This window comes from Mus pahari, chromosome 4 (assembly GCF_900095145.1).
Source record: "Mus pahari chromosome 4, PAHARI_EIJ_v1.1, whole genome shotgun sequence".
Classification (NCBI taxonomy): domain Eukaryota; kingdom Metazoa; phylum Chordata; class Mammalia; order Rodentia; family Muridae; genus Mus; species Mus pahari.
Window position 1 is genome coordinate 75,499,388 of NC_034593.1, and position 22,747 is coordinate 75,522,134.

At 39.0% G+C, this 22,747-nt stretch overlaps 1 protein-coding gene across 5 annotated transcripts in view; it reads left to right on the top strand.

The window, feature by feature from the left end:
• The window catches only part of Fbxw7 (F-box and WD repeat domain containing 7), a 164,944-nt gene that overhangs the window by 88,830 nt on the left and 53,367 nt on the right, over positions 1 to 22,747 (top strand). For 4 of the 5 annotated variants that reach the window (XM_021195786.2, XM_029537311.1, XM_029537312.1 and 1 more), the window contains one exon: positions 397 to 972. In XM_021195786.2, coding sequence (XP_021051445.1) covers positions 466 to 972 — 507 coding nt within the window. In that variant the 5' untranslated portion in view covers positions 397 to 465. Of the gene's footprint in view, positions 1 to 396; positions 973 to 21,414; positions 21,787 to 22,747 lie in introns of those variants that run through there. The other variant, XM_021195791.2, reaches the window with a different exon arrangement.

A 22,747-nucleotide genomic window follows, 5' to 3' on the forward strand; every position in this document is an offset into this window, starting at 1 on the left:
GTTTTTGTGGTTCAAGAAGCTTGGGAAGCTGCCAGGATAGTAAAGCTTCTTGAAGGGGATTCACTTCAACATTCCCTGAACCTTGCTGGACACTTTAGAGGTGGTTTCGTTGTTGTTGTTGTTTGTGTATGTTTAATATTTAGTGAATGATTTATATAGGAGTTGTTTTATTGGCTAAGTTATATCTTATTGATTCAAGCTTTTAGAGATTTATGAGAAAAGGTAGTTAAAAGTCTTTAGTATGGTTTTTTGAAAAAAATTTATAACTTACTTAATTTAAAACTTATTTATTACTAACGAGTGTGTGAATCTTTAATTATATACTTAGTCTATATGCATATGACACGAATATAGACAATAACAAAGATTGTTATTTATCCCCCTTTCCTCCTACAGAATGTGAAAACCTTTGCATCTTCTGATAGTCTAGCCAAGGTCCAAGAAGTAGCAAGCTGGCTTTTGGAAATGAATCAGGAACTGCTCTCTGTGGGCAGCAAAAGACGACGAACTGGAGGCTCTCTGAGAGGGAATGCTTCCTCAAGCCAGGTTGATGAGGAACAGATGAATCGCGTGGTTGAGGAGGATCCACAGCAGCAAGCGAGACATCAAGAGGAGGAGCACACTGTGCAGAATGGTGAACTTGTGGGTGCAGACCCTAGGCCTGGAGACCAGAACGATTCCCAGCAAGGACAAGTAGAAGAAAATAATAACCGCTTTATTTCAGTAGATGAGGATTCTTCGGGAAACCAGGAAGAGCAAGAGGAAGATGAAGAGCATGCTGGGGAACAGGAAGAGGAGGAGGAGGAGGAAGAGGAGGAGGAGATGGACCAGGAGAGTGATGATTTTGATCCGTCTGATGACAGTAGCAGAGAAGATGAACATACGCACAATAGCAATGTCACAAACTGCAGTAGTGTCTCAGACCTGCCCGTTCACCAGCTGTCCTCTCCATTCTATACAAAGACAACAAAAGTGAGTACCCTCAGTCTCCTTCCAGTTGGTATGCTACCTCGCTGTTTCAGTTATAGTGAAGTCACCCTTGCAGTCTTCCCATGCAGGACAACTTTAGTAAGTAAGTTTTAGTTTGTTAAAGGCATCAGTGTTAGACATACAGATATGAATGAGAAGTCAACCTAATTACAAAACTGGGGGGTGTGGATTGATGTTGTTTACCACAAAATCACCAGCTTCACATTTGCTGCCAGAGTGGTTTGGGTGAGTGTGAAACATCATGTGTGTAAATTAAGTAATGAAGAATCTTATTTGCAAAGTAGCTAAAGTAGTCACTGTGTTTTCACCAGAGTTAACTCTAATGTGTAAGTGAGTGGAAGTGACAGCAAATAGTTCTGCATTGTTATTCAGAAGTTAACTGTGACTCATGGATGTCCAAGAAGACTAGCCTTCAGTTAAACTGTTCTAGGAATTGCATGGAGTAACCCGTCACTTGTTCTACACACATAAAAACAAACAGTCCATATCAGACATCGTTTTACTCATTTGCTGATTTTTAAATTTAACAATGAATCATTGGATTTAGTCTGTAAATATCTGTAAATTTAACAGTATCTCTTTCAGTATGGTTTGACTTGGATCATAGTATCTAATACAATTGACTTAAAAATTCAATTTGCTGAATCAGTTTTGTTTTAGGTTGTAAAACAAACTGTCTTGGAGAATGTTTCTACCTCTAATTTACAGAGCCGGGTCATATTATTTTTTTTATTTGTTGGCATGACTTGGGAAGGAAATGGCATCAGGTCTTGATTTTCTCCCATTTAACTTTCTCAAGATGGAGGATTTTGGTCTGAGCTGACTCTTAGTGTTTTGCTGTTCTTTTCATTTCCGTTACAGCAGTTTAGAAAAATCCTCTAGCACTCTGGAGGGCAGGGCAGGAAGATCATGAATTCAAGGTAGCAAGACATTGTCTCAACTGCTTAAAAGACATTTTTAAAGTTACCTGTAGCTGTATTAAGAAGACTTCGCATATCTAAATCTATTAACAAGGAGAAATTTATACTAATTCAGTACTTTATTTTGGAGGCCTTTACATCCTTGTTCATTATAAAAAACAGAATTGTACAGTATCCTGGGCTGCAGTTTCATTTCAGTTGTAACGTTGGGCCTTAGAGAAGAGTAGGGGCTGAGATGAAAATCCTACTTCAGAGGCAGGTGTGGTAGCCTAAAACTTAAGGCAGGAAGATTGTTGTAGATTTCAGGATGGCCTGGGCTGTGTAGTGGGTGTAAGTCTGGGCTGGGCTGTGTAGTGGGTGTGAGTCTGGGATGGGCTGTTCAGAAGACTTTTATCTTTGAAAGGAAGAAAATGTTTTCCACGTTCTCTATTCTTCCTCAGTGTGCTTTAAAAATGTCCCTGTAGAAGTCTCCAGCAACCCTGATGGCAGCTCCACTTAGTATGTCATTCTGCAGCATTTCTGCGTTAATGAGAAAAAGTGTGTGTTCTCTGTTGCATTGGTTTGGTTTACTCTACAGAACACAATGGAAACTGTCAAGACTAAGGACAGTTTCCTGCCCTCGGTCATTGAGCTTTCATTTTTTGTGAGTGTAGAGAAGATGGACAGCAGTTTTGACCTCACAGTGAAGTAGGCACCCTTAAGTGCTGAGTATGAACAGTGGCCAGTGTTTCACGGCAGACTTGTATACTAGTTCTTAACATTTTTGACCCTGTGACAGGTTATTTGAGGTGCCTTCTGACAGACCCATTTGGATTAACTCTTGGTTATAGGGGACAGTCTCTGTTCTTTATAAGAAAGCCACGTTTTCTCTTGGGGCCATTAAGTTTTATTCTTAAGGGAATATACAACAAGCAGTATAGAGTATATTTAGATACTAGGTAATCAGATTGGGAATTCTAATATTAAATGTCAAGGCTAATAGTAGTCAATAATTGCTGTTTATTAAATACTGACTGTTTACACATTCCTGAATAGATAAGTAAACAGGTTATAGAGAGCCAAATGGTTCACTCCACACCACACTTTCTTTCTCATGTTTAGATTTTTTTGGGGAATAATTTTTAAATACAATATATTCTGATTATGCTTCCCCTCCCCCAACTTCTCCAAGATCCTTCTCACCTCCCTTCCTGTCTGATTGTACACCTTTTCTGGCATCTAAAGAAAAATAATAGACCATGATAAAACAAATCCAAATGAGTCAGAATAGACATAACTGGCAAACAATCAGAAGCAAAAGAGCCAAAGCATGAGTCACACATACAAATGCAGAGACATACACGCATAGGAGTCCATAAAAATCACAGAGCTGGAAGCCATTGTATACGTGCATAGGGTCTGTAGGGTTAAAAAGAAGAAGCTTTGACAAAACATCGTGAGACAGAGAACCTCCATGGATGCTATGTAGTTTGTTTGTGTTGATCATCTACTGCTGGGCACCAGACCAACCCTTAAGAGTGGTTTGCTTCCTCAGTGAGACTCTGTTGGAGCAAACAAAGTAGTTATCGATTGCAGATAGCTTCTAGGTTAGCAGTGGGGCGCTGTCTACTTTTCCTCTCAGTGCTGGGACCTCATCTGGCACAGACCTCTGCATGTTCTGAGTAACAAAATTTTATTTTTTGATTTGCCCAGTTTCTAAGAACCCTTTCTCTTTCCATGTGTTATGCTGCCCCCTATGGTAGGATGTAACACACAGTACAGCAGAGTTTCCAAGTTTAATGTGGTGTTAATCTGACATTATTGAAGATAGGAGGCCACAAGACCTAAGTTGTAAGAGGAAGGAAGGATAATGAAAGAAGGAATTGGAGGTTCTAGAGTCTATTCTATGCTAGCTGTTTTTCTCAGTGTGACAAATCTTCCCCAAGTTCTAGAGTCAGCTTGCTTTGCCAGTTATGAGTGTTTGTCTTTGCAGGTTTAAATGTGCCAACTTACTATGTCTTTTTTTTTTTTTTCTAAATTATTTTCTCAAGAGATTCTCAGATCATACTGAATCTTTGGCATGTGATAATTTAAAATACTGATTATTAACATTTGCTTCTGCTTTATCTTTATCAGTTCACTTTCAGCTAACAGGAAAAGCAAATGGAACTACAGAAGTCAGGTCTTTAGCTTCTTGATTTTTTTCATGAAAACAAGCATGTTTGAGAAGTCATTTCTGTAGGAACTCCATTCTTTATCTCTAATTATTGGATTCTTTCTAGTGATGGTTTTTATTCAGTTGCTTCCAGGAAGAGCTATGTATACACAGGAATACACATGAATACATATGCAAAGTAGATAGAGAATACATTGTGTCTTTGGACTCTAAACAGTAGAAGATGAGCAGGGTCTAGTTGCACGTGCCTATAATCATAGTGACCAGAGAGAAGGGCTTTAGACCATAAGCTTAAAGTAACAGGTTTGTGGAGGCTCTACTGGAGCTGGAGCTACCAGAAAACTCTATATAATAATGTGACCATCCGCTGAAACTTAAAGGGAAGCTAAGTTACACTCTAGAGAATGATGTTCTCCTCAGAAAGTCCATGGCTTAGTTTTGTCCATAACTCTATACTCCAAGTTGTATTAGGTCTAGGTATGTCCAGAGAGCAGTTGTCTTATATAACATTTGCTAGTATGCACAGCCCTGTGAGTGGCTGTGTCTTTGCCTTGTAAATGAGAAGAAATGGAAACATGGTGAGGTCTGGCTTAACTTGACTCAGAATCTGGGGGAGATGATGGCAGGGAAAAGGCAGGCTGTGAAGGATGAGGTAGGTTCCCTAAACAGGGGGAACTGTAGCTTGTGGTGCCTGAGCGTGGACTCTTGACTCTTTCACTGACTATACGACCATGTGTGGTAGCCTTATTGAACTCTTCTTTATCTGTATAATGATGACCTTTTTTAGAAGTTTTCCAAGGATTAAGTAAAATCAAATATATGAAGTAGGTAGCACGACGCCTGAGAGACGAGGCTAGTGTGTTCCCATAGGCCTGTGGCCTGGCTTTGTCTGTATCTACCCCTTAAAATGCAATTCATTCTCTATAACACATATATCGTTTTGTGATCTTAAGTGTTCAGTCATTATGTCACTGCTAACATACAAAAGTTATGGAGAAATAAGCAGAAAATAGGTTAATACTTTAGCAAAATGCGTTCAAGTAGTTGAACTTAATAAACTGGGCTTCAGTAAAAAGAAAATAAGCTCTAATCAAAGTGCTTCAGATCTTGTCAGTCATCAGACTGTAAGCTGTTACCTGGGGTAGATTTGTCAGTGCGTCTGTACTTTTTCCAAACTTTAACTGTAAAGTTTCTGCTTAAATGCTCTGTAATCCATGCATTTGATTGATAAAGTAAATGTCAAATTGTGGTAAATTTCTAATTAATTCCTCTTAATACAGTTTTAAAAATAGTTAACATTGTTTGAAACTATATTTGCTCAAAATATATGTGAATCAGATTATTTTTGATCTATATCCTATTCACTTAAAGTAATGAAAAGAATATCTTAATTAAGAGCTTTCTCTGTAAACTAAAGATATTTTCCCTAATGAACATGTTATCTTACTTAGCACTTGAGAAGCAGAGGCAAGCATCTCTCTAGGCCAGCCACAGCTACTTGATGAGACAATGTCTCAAAAACAAAAACAGAAGGGGGAATTTTAAAACTTGAGTACAAATGATATCATTGAGTACAAATGATAAACTTCTAAAATATGTGTTAGTACCAAGCAGAGTTATTCCAAGATGTTTTTGAGGCAGATCGCTTTATATGTATAATTACAAGAGCAGTCTTTTTTTTTCTTTCTTTTTTTTTTAAGATTTATTTATTTATTATATGTGTGTACACTGTAGCTGTCTTCAGACACTCCGGAAGAGGGCATCAGATTTGTTACGGATGGTTGTGAGCCACCATGTGGTTGTTGGGATTTGAACTCAGGACCTTTGGAAGAGCAGTCGGTGCTCTTAACCGCTGAGTCATCTCACCAGCCCAAGGGCAGTCTTTTTAATGTTATTTTGTTGGTGGTGAGGAAGATGGTACGTAGGATAAGCATGCAGTCTTCAGGATGAATTTCATTTTAGTTTTGATATATAACTTCAGTATTCTTAAGTATCATAGCAGGCATTTGTTAGTATCAGAAAATATAGATATAACTGCTAGAAACTACTTATTTTACCTAGGCTTTTATGTAACCTTTCTAAAGCATAGTAGAGGGTTAGAGAAAAAGGTTTTCCTCCCAACAACTGGCATATGCCCTTAAAAGAGGGAGAGAAGTGGGACTAGAAAGTGTCACTCACTCGTGTAGTGGGAAGGGTGGGTGCTTTGCTGTCTGGCTTTGATCAAATTCCACATCTCAGACACACTTGGAGCTCTGGCAAATTCTAGCTAGGTCACCTGAGTCCATTGCTTGATGAGTTTGGCTAGCATGGGGCTATATTTCATTTATGTTTGTGTGTACTTCATGTATATGTGGGTACTCTAGAACTTAGAACAGGTTCTAGATCCTCTGAAGCTGGAGTTACGACAGCCCTTGGTGCCTGATGGGGATTCTGGGAATAGTACTCAGGATCTTTGGCAGAGCAGAAGGTGCTTTAACTCCTGAGCCATTTCTTAAGCTGAAACATTTTTTAATAATGTAGTTTCGTGAACAAATTCTTTAGTGTGGCCCTGAAAGCTTTTGGCTCTCCATGTGTCACATTTCTATTGTTGTAAAGAGATACCATAACCAAGGCAACTTATGAATGAAAGCATTCAATTGGGGACTTGTTTATATCATGGTGGAGAGTGTGGTGGCAGGCAGCAGGCAGGCATGGCACTAGACAAGTAGCTGAGAGCTCACATCTGACCCTCAAGCACAAAAGACTAGGTCTGGTGGTGTGTGCTTTGAACCCTCACTCCACCCCCACACTTCGTGATTCATTTCTCCAACAGGGCACAACTCCTAATCTATCTCAGTTTTATAAAACAGGACCAAGCATACAAATATATGAACTAGTGGGGCTCATTCTCATTCCAAGTATTATACCATGAAACGTAAGTAACTGAAACATAAATAAAGCCAGTCAGCAGGAAGTAGTCTATTTTGTTGGCTGAAAGAGGTCTTCACCCCTTTCCCCTCTAACCTTTTCTCCTATATAGTGTTTAGGGTTGGAAGGAGTTAGGGTGGAATAAAGGTTGGAAGGGATGTAGAGATAAAAGAACACAATAAAATAGTAAAAAACAAAATAGCACCAACTGACCTCTTTCTTTCTGGTCATTGTGTTTCCATCTAGAGTACTGACAGCCTCTGTAGTCTTCAATAGAAGACTGCTGTTATAAGGACTCTATTTGGTATAATCTCTGGATCAGCGTCCTTTTTTTGGTTTGTGTTTTCATTGTTGTTTTCCTTGTTGTTCTTTTTCTTCTGGATAAGCTGCTCTTGAAATGTCATGCTAATGCTGAGGGGCAGTTGACCACACCATCTTTTGTCCTTATTCTGGTTCTCAGCAGTGCAGTGGAAGATGGAATATGTAATGGTGATAGTCATAGTAGTGATATGTAGCCATGCATGTGGCACATTGCCTTAGTCCCAGCTACTTTGTATTTTCTTCCCAAGGATCACTTGAGCTCCTAAGTTCAATACCAGGCTGGGGAACATAGGAAAAACCCTGTCTCAATTAAACAAGCAAATAAGGACAAGTTGTTTATTGAACACTTTTCTGGGGTACTAATAGATTCCTTATGTGGATGTCCTTGCTGAGTCTCGTCGTTGCCAGGCTCATTCTGAGATGACTTATGAGCAGGAATTCAGTTGTCCTCAGGTTGGTAGCAGAGCTGGTATTGAACTGAGATTTCACTTCAGCCCAGGTTGTTCTCCCTGAAAATAGAAATATCCAGTGAAGCAGTATTTCCAACTTTGGGATCCGCAGACTGTGGAATGCCCATAAACCTTAACATTTGCTTTCAGGTCCTCAGTGTCACCCCAGCTAAATCTCTGCTCCTGTGGCAAGTTTAAACACACAGTTTCATAGAGCAGGCCTGAGGGTCCCCTAGGTCCCTGAATTACTGTGTTGGTGACATAGTTAATTTGATAGCCTGTCTAAACAATTGATTATTTAAACAATTGGCCTTTTCCTTACCCAACTGAATTATGCCCATTAACATAAATTCTTCCTACTTACTTCCTACTTACTGAAATTAGCATAAGTTCTTCCTACTTACTTCCTACTTACTGAAATTAGCATAAACTCTTCCTACTTACTTTTTCCTCATGTTTCATCCACGCACTCACCCTGGCCCTTCATTCCTCTAACCTTAGAAGAAATGGCGGACACTCAGAAGGAAGTCTGTCCTTGAGTTAACAACTGACTCTCCAGACTTGTGAAATGACTTTTTTGGGGGGACAGTTGGATGGGGTGGGGCTTTCCTACATTAGCCATTCTTTGTAACTTTTAAAAATTAACAACCTTTTTATTTTCAAGGTAATAGCAAAATTGAGTGTTAACACAGAGGTTCCCGTATGCTTTCTGTCTCCATCCACACATATCATGCCCTACAATAAGCCCCTCACCAGAATGGTAAATGCTTTACAAATGATAAGGCAGAGGCCACACTTATTTCCGGTTTCACTCCTGGTGTTATGTATTCTGTGGGTTTGAACAAATGTGTAATGATGTATTTATATAAAATAGTTTCCACTGTCCTAAAGATCTTCAAGATCAGCCTGTTCAGTCTCCTTCCACCCAACCCCAGGCCCACCAGTCTCTTTACCATTTCCACAACATTCCTATTTCTCAAGTGCCATATAATTGGAATCATATAGTCTGTAGTCCTTTTAGCTTGCCTTTTTAATGCCATTTATTAAGTTTCATGGCCTGAAAGTTCACTTTTTACTGTTGAATAATATTTTGTTGTCTGTTTATCTGTCCATCCACCTACTGGGGAGTATTTTGGTTTCCCAGACTTTGGCAACCGTGAGCTGCAGACAAGGAGTAGTGTAGTTGTATATTTCCTTTCGTGAGAACCTGCCAGGGTGTCTGCTCTTGCCTGTGCTGTTTTTGTGTTCTCACTGTCAGCGACTGCTCTGTCCTTCCTGGGGCTTGGCATCCTCAGGGCTGTGGGCTTGGGCTGCTTTGGCTGTGTTGCTGTTCACTGTGGGCATGCACACTTCTCCAGTCGGGTACATACATATGTGCATCTTCTTTGGTGAGGTATCCACGTCTTTCGCTCATTTTTTAATTTATATTGTTTTCTCAGCAATGTTGTTTTTAGAGTTTTGTGGATTTTTTTTAAATAAAAGTTATTTGTTAATATTTTACAAGTATTTTTGACTTGTTTGTGGTGTGTCTTCTTATTCTATTCACAGTGTATTTCAAAGAACCTGCTTAATTTTAATGATGTGCATCTTCTCTATTATTTCTTTCATAGATAGTGCCTTTCATGTTGTAACCACAGTGTCAAGGTTATCTGCTTAGGTTTTTTTCTTGTGTGTTTGCAGTCTGCTTTAAGATAATTTTTGAAAAGAGTGTAAGGTCTCTGAGTGATGATGTTGATGCTGATGTAGAGGTTCAGGTGCTATGGTACCATCTACAGACGACTTTTCTCTATTATATTTTCTTTGTATTTCTGTCAAAGATCTCCCGACTGCATTTACATTGGTCCGTTTCTGGGTCCTCAGTCCTGTTGCGCTATCTGTTCCCTAACTGCTCTCTTGATGGCTGTAACTTTGTGAAAAGACTTCAGGTAGGATAGTGCCAATCTTTCCAGGTTGTTCTTCAGTATTATATGGGCCCTTTGAAGTCTTCTACAGTAACATTTAAATGTTGGAGCATTTGTCAGTGTCTGCAGAGTAACTGCTGGGATTTTGTTTGGAACAGTGTTGAGCATTTTGCTTCTGCTCTGCCTTCCCACGTTTAGAACTTTAGAATTCCTTTATTACATTCTCAGCATATGGATAGTAATTCAGAAGACAGTGTAATAATGAAAACCTACAAAAGAGATAGGAATATTCAGTTTTTAAGACGTCTACAATTTAGTAGATTTAGCAGTGTCCTTAGTAAGTTGGAGAAAGTGATTTTTGCAATGAAACATATGTAATCATTAAAGTTTCTTCATTGAACACTAGAGGGCCATATAGCATCTTGTTAATGGTGCTGTTTTCATGTATTTCATGTGTCTGTCTATTATTTCTTGCCCCAATTTGGAATAAGTATTAAGGGAAGTGGTTTATATTGACATATAATATTTTTGTATTTTTTAAGTCAAGAAACTAGCATATTTCTTATTTTGACATTTAGTAACAAAAATATACAGTACATCTTGTACATGTGTACAAACTCACTTTCTTCTCAAAGATGAGTACACTTTTGAAAAATTCTTAAGAATTAGCATATAATCTTCAATCAGCAGACCTCCCATGACCAGTGATTGCCCTGGGCTTCCTCAGCATATGTGCAAAAAGAGCAGGTCCCTGGTGTTAGCACTAACGAGGGCTGAGGGCACCTAGTCATCGTGAAGTAAAGAATGCTTGACCAGTTAATTTTCTTCACTTTTCTTAGTTTGGTGGTGGGGTTGAACCATAATGTCTAGGCCCTAACAAAGTAGTGCGAATATGTGAAGAGGAACATGAACAGTTTGTTTAGACTCTTAGATTATGGATGGATACTTGTGAAAGTTCAGAGTCTGATCAGAATCGTGGGTAAATTGTCAATTCTTGCCTCTGTTCATTTGATAGAATGCTTCTCAGTCTTAATTTTTGTATTCTGGGGGACATAGGATATTCTCACTAGTCAATGTTCATGCTGTTTTTAAGAACTGGTCAAGGATGGTGAACACAGTGGAAGTGCCTTAGCTATACCTGTGAACGTGGGGAAGAAAGGGGTTGGACTCTGAGACTGCCAAGGGTAAATCACCACATCCTTGAGCCTCTCCACCGGAGCCATCATTATTAAGCCACTTTTGGTTTGGCAATTTAAATTTTCTGGGCAAGTTAGTCTCTGTCCATACATGACTGTTACAGTTGATGTGGATAAACAGGGTTGTCTACTGGTGTGGTTATGGCTGGTGTACTCTCACCACACACTCACCGCTCTGCACCGCTGCTGTTGCTCTGCAGAATACACACATTCTTACTTTCTGGCAGAGTCATGTGAGTTTAAGTGATTAAACACCTTTTGTCGGGTAATGAAATTAGTTATCTCATCTAGTATGTTGGTGAAAGTTGAATTCTTAAATGGCTAAAAACGTAATCCAGATGAGAAGAGGGATCGGTATCCCATAAAGCCTTTCTGTGGCTTTGTTTTCCAATGGACCACCTTCATTTAGATTATACACAGAGAAAAAGTGGTGTTCTCACTCAGTGCAAAATCAAAATAGTTTTCATCCAACAAATAGGATTCATAGCAGTTGGATAGAAATATAGCATTTAGTGCCACAACTGTATTATATGGTCTGTTTTCATTTTCAGTTAGATTATTTTCAGATGTTAAACTGACAAGTGATCTAATTTCTTCATCGACATGATTATCCTTGTTTTTATTCTTTTGTGTGTGAGTGAGTGTTTGCTGCACTTATGCCTATGGACCATATGTGAGCCTAGTGCCTGAAGAGGCCAGAAGACAGTGTCACATTTCCTGAAACTGGAATTTTAGACAATCATGAGGCATCACGTATGTGTTGGGAATTGAGCCCAGGTCTTCTAGAAGGGCAATCAGTGCTCTTAACCACTAAGCCATCTCTCCAGCCTGCAGGGGATCCCATTTAAAGGAAGTATGTATCCCAGCTTGCACAAGGAATCTGAGGTGGTCTGTATTTCGGAGTAGCATGGTAAAATGGAGTATATGTGAGAACCAGTGCAGTGGGAATATTGCATGCAGTAGAAGTGAGGCTGAGGCCAGAGAGGACGGAAGGAACCATCTACAGTGAGTAATAGCATGGAGGCTGGGCATTCTTGAAGTTGAGTCCCAGTATTCTTCAGAGTGTGACTCTAATACCACCTCAAACATCTGGAGTGCTAATTAGGAATGCAGGTCGGCCAAGTCTACCTCAGAACTACTTAGCCAAACTCTAGAGCTGGAGTATGCATTTCAGTGAGCTGTCCTAATGTTTGTAGCACACTGGTTGTCTGTAAAGTGGTGCCATAAAACTGCGGACAGTGTACACAGCCCTCTCAACAAAGCAAATATTCTGTGTCTGTTCTCTCTGTGTGTCTTTCTCACTTACTGGGTTTCATGAGTACCTTAGTAGATTGTACCCTTGAATGTATAACTAGTGCACTAAGGAGACACTGATCTTTACAGTTAGGTAGCTAGTCAAGACCAAACTGTTAACTCTCTGGTGATATTAACGATGGTGGTAGTACCTGTCACACAGTATCACTGAGAGTGTTTATTGAGGCCTGAAACGTAGCCAGAACAAGTACTGGGAGTCTTCAGCAGCTATTCTATGATTCTATTTCAAAGTTACAAGTCAGCGCTAAAGCTAGCTTGCTGGGATGTCATGCAAAGCATTGTTGGTTTCTAAGAGATTGTCTGATGAATTGAAACTGTTCTACTGACTTCTGCCTAAATGATTATGGCATTTAACTTGGAGTTGAACTGTAGGTTATTTAAGTTTAGTTAGTACTAACTGTGAAGTACTCGTTCTGTAATTAATTGCTTAATGCTGAAACTAGAAGGAATTTGGAACTTAAAATATTAATAAACTTGGGGCCAATTGGAAATGTTGAGAAGAGATGAAAACCTAGGTTGTCTTCTTGCTATGATAGGGTGCAGTGAACTCAGTGACTGCAGTAACTGGGAGGAGGGTCCATTTGGTACACCTGTAGGTTCTGTTCCTGCTTCGTGCATGCTGGAGAAAATGCCCAAATGTTCACTCTTACTTTCTTTATTTTTACCTGTCTACTACTGTGTGGTCAGTGGAGTATTCATGAAACAAAGTTGAAAATATGATGACAGAAAATTTAAAAGTGAGCTCATTTTCTTAATCTTATATTAAAGTAACTCAGGTGAAATTCAAGCCATGACATTTTCTATAGTTTTATATTTTATTTTGAAAATTAGCCAAAGTCTTGCTTAATTGGTTCATTTTTTAGTAGTTATCAAGGTGGGAAATTGTTACCAAATATTCTCCACCCTCAGAAAAGCAACTAATCTTTCCATCTTGAATCACCTTTTGCCCTTTTCACCGTGGTTAAAAATTGAAATTAACACTCTTTGGAAAGACTACATAGATGCCATATTGTAGCAAGGACTGTGTAGGTGCCATTTCACAGTGAAGTCTTTGTAGGTACTGTATCACAGTGAAGCTGTATACTCGGAGCCCTTTATTTGTATGTATATTTTGTTATCCATCGGCACATTGAACATTCTGCTTGTACAAGTCAGAGTGCAACCTGAGGTGAAGTAGTGGGTCTGAGGCTGGTTAGTCACCTTCCCATCATGCAGTCTCAGGCTTTACCCAGATTGCTCTTCTACCTGAACCTCCCTGAGCTTTATTCTATGACTGCAGATCACTTGGAAACAGCACATCAGTGTGAAAAGCAAGCTGAGCTTTTTTTTATTTTTATTTTTATTTTTTTAAATGACAGCCTAAATGATCACAGGGTGTTCCTTTAAACAGAAATGTCTGACCCCCCCCCCCTTTTTTTAACTGAAGAGGATGTAGCCTACACCCTACAGAGTAAGCAGTATTTTTTTTTTTTAGTTTTTTTTTTTTTTTAGTTAACTATTTTCTTTTCTAGTATATATAAAGAACTTTAACAATCAGAAAAGAAAGCCCAGTATATTTTTTAAAAGAGCAAGTATGTAAAAATGCTAATTCACAGAAAACAAATCTACATGTTAAAACATCTTCATCCATTCCTCTGTTGAGGGACACCTGGGTTCTTTCCAGATTCTGGCTATTATAATAAGGCTGCTATGAACATAGTGGAGCATGTGTCCTTATTACATGTTGGAGCATCTTCTGGGTATATGCCCAGGAGTGGTATAGCTGGGTCCTTAGGTAGTACTATGTCAAATTTTCTGAGGAACCACCAAACTGATTTCCAGAGTGGTTGCACTAGCTTGCAATCCCACCAGCAATGGAGGAGTGTTCCTCTTTCTCCACATTCTTGTCAGCATCTGCTGTCAGCTGAGTTTTTTTTTTTAACTTATTTTATTAGATATTTTCTTCATTTACATTTCAAATGCTATCCTGAATATCCCCTATACCCTCCCCCCACCCTGCTCCCCTGCCCACCCACTCCCACTTCTTGGCCCTGGCATTCCCCTGTATGGGGCATAAAAAGTTTGCAAGACCAAGGGGCATCTCTTCCCAACGATGGTTGACTAGGCCATCTTCTGCTATATATGCAGCTAGAGACACGAGCTCTGGGGTACTGATTAGTTCATATTGTTGTTTCACTTATAGGGTTGCAGACCCCTTCAGTTCCTTTGGTAATTTTTCTAGCTCCTCCATTGGGGTCAGAGTAAGCAGTTTTAGTGTCCTACTGCAAAAAGGAATCTTTTCTTGAAGACAGGAATACTATAGTGATCATCTTTGAGAATGTATATGCTGTAGGATGTTGTAATATCTATGGTCTCCTTCCTGCTTCCCTTTTCTTATGTAGAGGCTAGAGATGGAGAGCTGGTGTCTTAATTACTCTCCATCTCAGGCCTCCCACTGTACCTGAGGTTTGCTAGTCTGGCTAGCCAGCAAGCTTTGGGGATCCTTCCTTCTCCATTTGGGCACTAGGATTGTAGATGCTTGAGCCCACCAAGCATGTAAGTGTAAGCATGGGAGTTGGGTGTTGAATTCAAGGTCCCCTTGTTTGCATAGCAAGTACTTACCCATATATCTTTATCTCCACAGCATCTCACTTCCTCTTAACTCTCAAGATCTTTCTACACAAGCACATTTGGGATTAAAGAAGTTGAGTTAATTTATCTTTTTTTGATAACTAATTAGTGTTTTATTTATTGAAGAAATGAAAACTCTGACATCTGCTATAAAATTAATGTTGAAATTTATGAGACTGTCAGTTTATCTAGGAATGAAAGTCTAAATTATTTTCTATAGTTTGATTGTATGTTTAAACTATTTTATTTAGAGTAAATATTTCTGTACTTAAATTCTTTTATTTTTATTTTAAAGGTGTGTACACACATATCTTCCCCTGCAGGTTCCCCAGAAGCACAGAGTAGTGTGATTTCCTGGCCTGCAAACAATCTGCATGACTTTTGCAGGAGTAATAGCTGAAAGGTTGATGAGTTATTTGTGCTAAAGCTTGCTTATAAAAGTAATTTAAAGGACAGACTTTAAGTGTTTATTTTGAATAGTGTGGAAGATGAAGTTGTTGGAGGCTCTTTGTCGTCACATGGGGATGGAATTCTTGCATGATTGAAATACCTGTAATTACAATGACATTTTTGTCATAGTTGACTTAAAGGTATAGCTATATTAATCACCAGTTGAATTCTTGGTGAGCAGCTGTGTAAGGCCAGTTTAACAGCTGGGGTAGCCCAGCATAAGCATGAGAGTTAAACTTAGTCACGAAGTAAAATATGTTATAGACACAGAGGATTCCATACTGGGCACTGCTGAGACACTTAGAAAACGTAATATGAAAGTTGGACTTTAGTTTATAATCTCACATCTTTCTTTAAATGCCTGATAAAAAAATGAGAAGTTTGTTTTGAAGTAAATAGTTCATAGACAGAAATATTGGATTAAAATTCAAAGCTTACATTAGAAAAATTAAATCTATCATCTATCAATCCTCTTTGTATGTCATTGCCTGGGTCATTATGGTAGCTAGGAGAAGAAAATAAAAATATATGATTTTTTATAGTGTTAATTTCTTGAATTTCATCTTTTGGTCAATTTTTAAAACTTTTCATTACATCTATACCTTCTTTTCAGTTAAAATATTTTCATTGTATGCAACTCAACTATATTAACACATTGTCACGATTGCCTGTTTTTAAAGAGTATCCACGCTGGGCAGTAGTGGTGCACCCCTTTAATCCCTGCACTTAGGAGGCAGAGGCAGGCGGAGTTCAAGGCCAGTCTGGTCTACAGGGTGAGTTCCAGGACAACCAAGGCTACACAGAGAAACTCTGTCTCAAAAAACAAAAAAGAAAACCCCAAAAAACAAACAAAAAGAGACATGTAGAATATACACTACTAGATTGAAACAGTGAGTTTTGTTTAGATGTATTCTATTTTAAAGTTTCTATAAATCACATTTATTTATTTATCTATTTATTTATGATGGGGAGGGACATATACATGAAGGTCACAGGACAACCTTTAAGAGTTTGTTCTTTGCTACCATCTGGGTCCTAGGGATCAAACCCAGGTCGTCAGGCTTGGCAACAAGCACCTTTTTTTCATTAAACCATGTTGCTGGCCCTTGGATATGTTTTGTAAAGCTAACCTTACTAACTTGTGATAAAGAAGGCTCACAAATTGATAGTCCAGACATGTACATGTGACTAATAAAGCTACAGTATACACTCCATACTGTAAAATTTTCACTGTCAGTCTTCTGCCCATCGTTCTCTTTAGTTAATCTGAAGTGTGGGGTAAGCAGCCAGCCTAAGGTTCTCAGGTCATGGTGGAACTGACCCTAGAATTTAAAATTCACCTGATATTCTATGTGTGCTGTGCAGATGCCTGTCAGCTTTGGATAGTTTAGCCTAGAGCAGTGTGGTTCCCAACTTTACTAATGCTGGGACCCTTTAATATAGTTCCTTGTGCTGCTGCTACTTCACAACTGTCATTTTACTACTGTTACAAAACGTAATGTAAATTTATAATGGTCTTAGGCAACCCCTGTGGGTTTGTGAATTTGTAGCTGCCAGGTCTACAGGTTTGTAGAATACCTGTATACACTTGGTACTGTTTCAGAATCCAAGCTTCTGTTGGCTGTGGTTAGTGCTTTTGGGTTGTGCTTAGATATCGAAACTTAACCTAGGAAGTGCAATAATACATTGTGGTATTGCTAGTACACTAGTAATGGTGGGATGCCCTAGAAACTGCAACTGGAAATTGTAAACTTCCTGACAAGCACTCTGAGCATTTAAATGTTGTGTTGAACTTCTCTAGAAATCACTTTGGACTGAACTTTAAGCTCACCCTCCCTCGTTTTTAAGACAGGGTCTCACTGTGTAGTTTTGGCTATCCTGGAATACATTGTGTAGACCAGACTGACCTCCAGCTCGTAAACAGATCCTCCTGCTTCTGTCTGCTATGTGCCACCACTGCCTAGCCTGTACTTTAAATTTTATAAACACAATTCTTCCATTTGATTTCATTTTATGAATACTAAAAGTTTAGGGGCCACACTGTATAGTTAAAATTTAATTTTATACTGAATTGTTTTTTCTATAGTTGAGGTATTATTAATACAAGAAGTCAATTTATTGGTTTGTGACTGTTCTCTGTTTATTCAGTTTCTTCATTGTTATGCATAAATTTCTTAATGGGCAATAGTGTAAGAGTCCTATCGCTTTGGCACTAGGCTGTGAAAGACTGAAAATTGATTTAGCACAGGTTGACAATACTATGTACTATATTGGAAAAATAGTTATTCTGACTTATTTCACTTCAGTAATGCTATTAATTTTAAGTATCTAGAATTTTCTGTTTCACCAAGAACACAGTGGTGTTAACAAAAGTGGCTTTAAGTTCACAGAAGCACTGAATAATACTGAGATCCAATATTTTTCCCATTGGGAAAAATGTGAAAACTTATACAAAATTAGCTTCTTAAGGCTGCTGCAGTGTCACTTTGCATGTAGAAGCTGAGGCAAGAGGACTCTTGGAGAGAAGACTGCTGGAGACCTGGGGTTTGAGGCTAGTCTCGGCACTGTAAGGAAACTAGCTTACTGTGCTAATAGTTGAGGAGCCATGCATACTGTACACAATACCCGTCATGGATTGTGGTTTTCTTGAGTAGTTAATCACAGGAACCTGGCTCTCGCTAAATGTCAGTGGTTGTGAGGCTATACACTCACTGTCTAGCTTGTCCTTCGTTGATCAGGGGTTTCTTGTAGATTTGAAGTGTTTGAAAATTTCCACATTTCCATTCTAGATTGACAACATGGCTTTAGAAATAAGAGTTCCTCAAAGTACAGACACTTGGAAGTTAGTAGCTGGCATTGACCATCACTAAAGAGCTACTTTCTATCTTTATTCTTATAAGGGCTTGGCTAGACACTTCATTTAGTGTTAGGTTTGCTGGAGTTGCAGTGCTCACACTATCCAGTTGAGGGCAGCTATTTACCATTTTAAAAGAGTTTAGAATGCTACCACTTGGTGCTTCTGAAAATGCAGTTTCTGATATACAGCAGTGTTCACTTTCTCTCCTGGGTTTTTTATTGTCACAAATAATCATGGGAACATGGAAAGCTCCTTTTTCCTTCATAATAATTGTTTAGCTCTTTAGGAACTAAGGGAGAAAACTATATGTTCACTTAGAGTTTTTCCCTGTCCCAGCTCCTTTAGATCCCCATCTTCCTTCCCCACTTATATCAGACTTTAAAGGTCGCATAGATTGGCTATATCTGGGAACCTGGATCTTAAAAGAACATACACATAAACAAGGTAGCTTTTCAAGTCTCTGAGACTTTTAAGTGTAAATGTGAGTACAGACAGTGTTTATTGTGCTATTTAATTAATCAGTGAGCTAAGTAAAAATTAAATTGCAACTGGCCTGTTTGGTATGTTTTTTATGCAAAGTAAATGCTATTCTCACAGCATATACTACTCTTCTTTCATTTTGTTTTGTTTAAGCACAGAAGTATCATTTAGTTTAAATGATATCCTTCCCTGTAGTTCTGAGAGGAATTAGAAGTGCTAATTGTTTTCAGAGATTATCACTGAAATAAATTGTTTTAAGAATAAAGATCTCAATCTGTATAAAATTGTATTGTAATATTATTAGCAAAATAGATAGTGATTATATTTGGGGATAGATATATTAGCAAAAGGATTATTTTAAGGAGACAGACAGAATATGAGTGAGGGTTATAATTATGTGAACAAAACGTCAGTCTTCTTCTAGAGAGTAAAGTGAGCATCAAAGGACGCACCCGGCCTGGGAGATGGTGGCGTTGCTTCTGGAGAGGCTGGTGGGACCGTAGACATGTTCCTCTTAACTATCAGTTATTACCTCCCATCTCTGGCCCTGGCCATAATAGTTTATAGATTTCCAGTGTCCTTATGCTTTTCTCTGTCCTACCCCTGGATCTTTGTTGAGAATGATGTTGTGCTTGCACTGCCATGCATTTCTTAGCGCATGTCCTTGTTTAGAAGTGACATGTGACTGTGATCATTGCCCTTCATAAGTTATTTTATAAGAAAATAAGTGTATTTGTGTACCTGAATGTGTATGTATGTGGGTGTCTATCTGTGTACTCCCATGCAGAGGCAGAGGAAGACACTGATGCCCTGTGCAGTCACCCCTTGCCTTATTTCCTTGAGACACAAGACAGTCTCTTGGAGCTAGGTAGAGGCTACCAATCCCCAGGGATCCTCCTGTCTCAGTTTCCTGCACAACAGTTACCGACTCACAGGACCACACCCAGCTTTTTTTGTGGGTCAGTGCAAAGCTTCATACTCGGGTCCTCAGGTTTGAATAGCAGGAACTCTGAAGTCCGCTGAGCCAAGTCTCCAGTCCCAGCGTTTAGGACTGTTGTTGTACTCTACTATCATTTACTTTTTAAACTTATTACTGTGGTTAAACGGGTATAACATAAAAAGTAATGTTTTTCCTTGTTTATGTATGTTCAGTGGCATTAAGTACACTCAGAATATTGTATAACAATTACCACCTTCCCTTTCCATAAGTCTCCCATTTTTTCCCCCTGAAACTCTGTAGCAGTTAAACATACTTATCTCCACACCCTTGTGCTTTCTGTCTCTGAACTGAACTGTCCCCACACACTGCATAAGTATTTGATTATAAGTGGAGTCATGCTATACCTGTCTCTTTGTAATGCACTTGTATTACTTAGTATGATAGCCTCAACTGTCAATGATGTATCGAGGCTGGAATTTTCTTTTTGAAGGCAAAACAGCACTCAACTGTATGTATGTAACATTTGCTTACTTAGATTATTTCCATGTTGTGATTGTTGAGAACAATGTTGCTATACTCATGGTACTTGTAGTCAAGTTCCTGCTTTTAAATCGTGTGTGTGTCCATGTCCATGTCCAGAAGTGGAAATACAGAGTGACCTGTTGACTGTGGGTAAGGTTTGGGGAGCTGCCATATCATTTGCCATCGCAGTTGTAGTGTTTTCCATCATATTCCAGTTCCCCTACATACTGCCAGCGAGTTTTCACTTTAAACTACATTTCAAATTTGATATTAGAGAGAAAGACCTGGTTTAAGAACATAACATCCGGATTGCATTAGGAATAATTCTTGTGTACAAACTGTCTTTTCTGTTCATTAGTTTACTTATAATAGAGTAAGTGGGAGGGGCTGGGGGAAGAAGCCAGAGAAGGTGGCTCACCCTGTAATTCTAGCACTTGAGAGTTAGAGGCAGGAGAATCACCAGTTCTAGGTCATTTCTGGCTGCAGGATCGAGGTCAGCCTGAGTGCTTAGTTTAAGGAAATATTTAAGATTACGCTGCAACTAATAGTTTGAGAATATTTTCAGGTAGAGTCTTTGCCTCCCAAGTTTACCTTGGGCATTAGGGAGCAATTGAAAGTTCTTTAAAAGTAGATGTTGTAGTCCAGTCCTTTGCGTTTTCAGAAGGGTTGTCTAACTGATATGTTGGAGGAGTTAAGCACAAAGAATCCCCACCCACCATCCAACATTTCAGCCACCTCTGTGTCAGAGTACTCAATGACAGGGACATACTGCCATGGGTTTCTTAGAGCATGTTCCTGCTGAGAAGTGACATCTGACTGTGATCACTGCCTATCATCATTTATTTTATAAATAATAAACAAGTTATGTGCCTTCATTCAGTCCTGTGGCTATTCTAATGGACTCAGGAACTGTTTCAGAATTACAGAGGAACCGAGATTGATAATTTCTAGTAAGATAACTTAAGGTTATTAATAGCGAGCGAGAGGTAGGGTATGTTTACTGTCTTGGTGAGCATGAGATAAAGAATGGTCTGTAAAGTAAGTGTCACTGACAGGCATTTGAAAGAGTGCCTGCTGATGCAGATGAGGCTGAACAAGCAAGTTGTTTTCAACATGCTTCAAAACTCCTTACATTTGAGTAGACTCAAAACATTCTTCAGACACTTATGGTGACGTTTGAGAAAGGAAGACTTAAGAGAACATAGAGTTGTGTGTGTTTTAAATTTGGTAAAGGAGCTCTTACTTTCCACTTTGTGGGGAGCACCTTGGTTATTTAGTTGCAACGCTCCCAGGACCCTGCAGCCCAGGCCTGCTTTGCTCCTGTCTGCACTGCTCACTTGCTGTGGGAGCTCACCAGCTGTTTGACTGGCAGGAGCAGGAGCGGGAGCAGGAGCGCTCACTTCAGGAGTTTCTAATTCCTGGCTATTCTAGGACAGTTTGCACTTCATCAAGCCTCAGACAGGTCAGGACACTCGCAAAGAGAAGGTTGGAAGACAAAAAACGGCAGCAGGCCTTGGGTTCTCAGCCTTTTAAAACTACTAGTAATTTTTTCAGTTTGGTAGTGAGTATTTTAGTAATGTGCCTGTAGTACCTATTGAGAGTGTTCATCAACCAAGAGGAGTTTAAAATGTCAAAACCTGGAAAAGCGCCTGTGAACCATGGCTTGGTTCCTGTTGATCTTAAAAGTGCAAAAGACCCTCTGCCACATCAGACTGTGATGAAGATATTTAGCATTAGCATCATTGCCCAGGGCCTGCCCTTTTGTCGAAGACGGGTAAGTCTGTGACATTTGAAAGCATGACTGTTTATTTAAGTGCTGTTTCTCTTCCTGTAAAGCATTGCTTCAGATTGCCTGTGTGTTACGTGTGAGGAGAGCTAACAGTGCTTTGTGTGGCTAGGGAAAACTTACACAGCAACAGCTTTGGGGATGCTCTGGAGCCTTTTGTCTCGTCTGATTTTCATGAGATTAGAATCCTGTAAACTTATTTCAAACTGGTAAATGTGAAAACAGTATGTCTTGAAATATGCTGATAAATGTTTGAATCTCAGTTTTGTAGCTTTTATTTTGCTGGGAGGCCAAAGCTGCTGTTGGTATGTTCCTTACATGTGGGAATGCAGCATCTAGTGCAAAGAGCACTCCAGGCAGGTCTGTAGGCTTCTTGGGCCCGTAAAGCTGGGCTATTTTACAAGTTGTTTCATGAATTAAAACTTCATAAATTAGAAGAGATGTCACTTGTTTTGCTGAAACAGAAGTAGCACACTGTTCAGTGATATCCCAAACTATCTTGAACTTTGCAGAACTAGTGTTAATGTACAATCAACATAAGATCCAAGGATGTTTTTCAGTATGACCCACTGAAGCTGTAGTATTAGCAATATGTGTTTCTTCTGACTTAGCTGGTGTTGCCATTTTGAATTATTTACTAGAGTGATGTATTTATACATATGAAATATGTTTATGGTCCTGAACACAGTAGGCCCAAACACATAAGTTTGCCTGTGTGTCTGTGTCTGTCTATTTCTTTGGAAGTAAAATGAGAACTTGTTTAATCAATGTTTTCTGTTCTTGTATCTCTTATAGTTACTTAATTTTTTTTAACTGAAGGGGACAAGGAGAATAATCCACATCACTAGAAAAGAGTTTTGTCTGTATAGTGGCATTTACTGAGATATAAGAAAGCTTTGTAATTTTTTTCTAATTAACTTAGTTCCTTTTGAGTGATTTCAACTTCTAT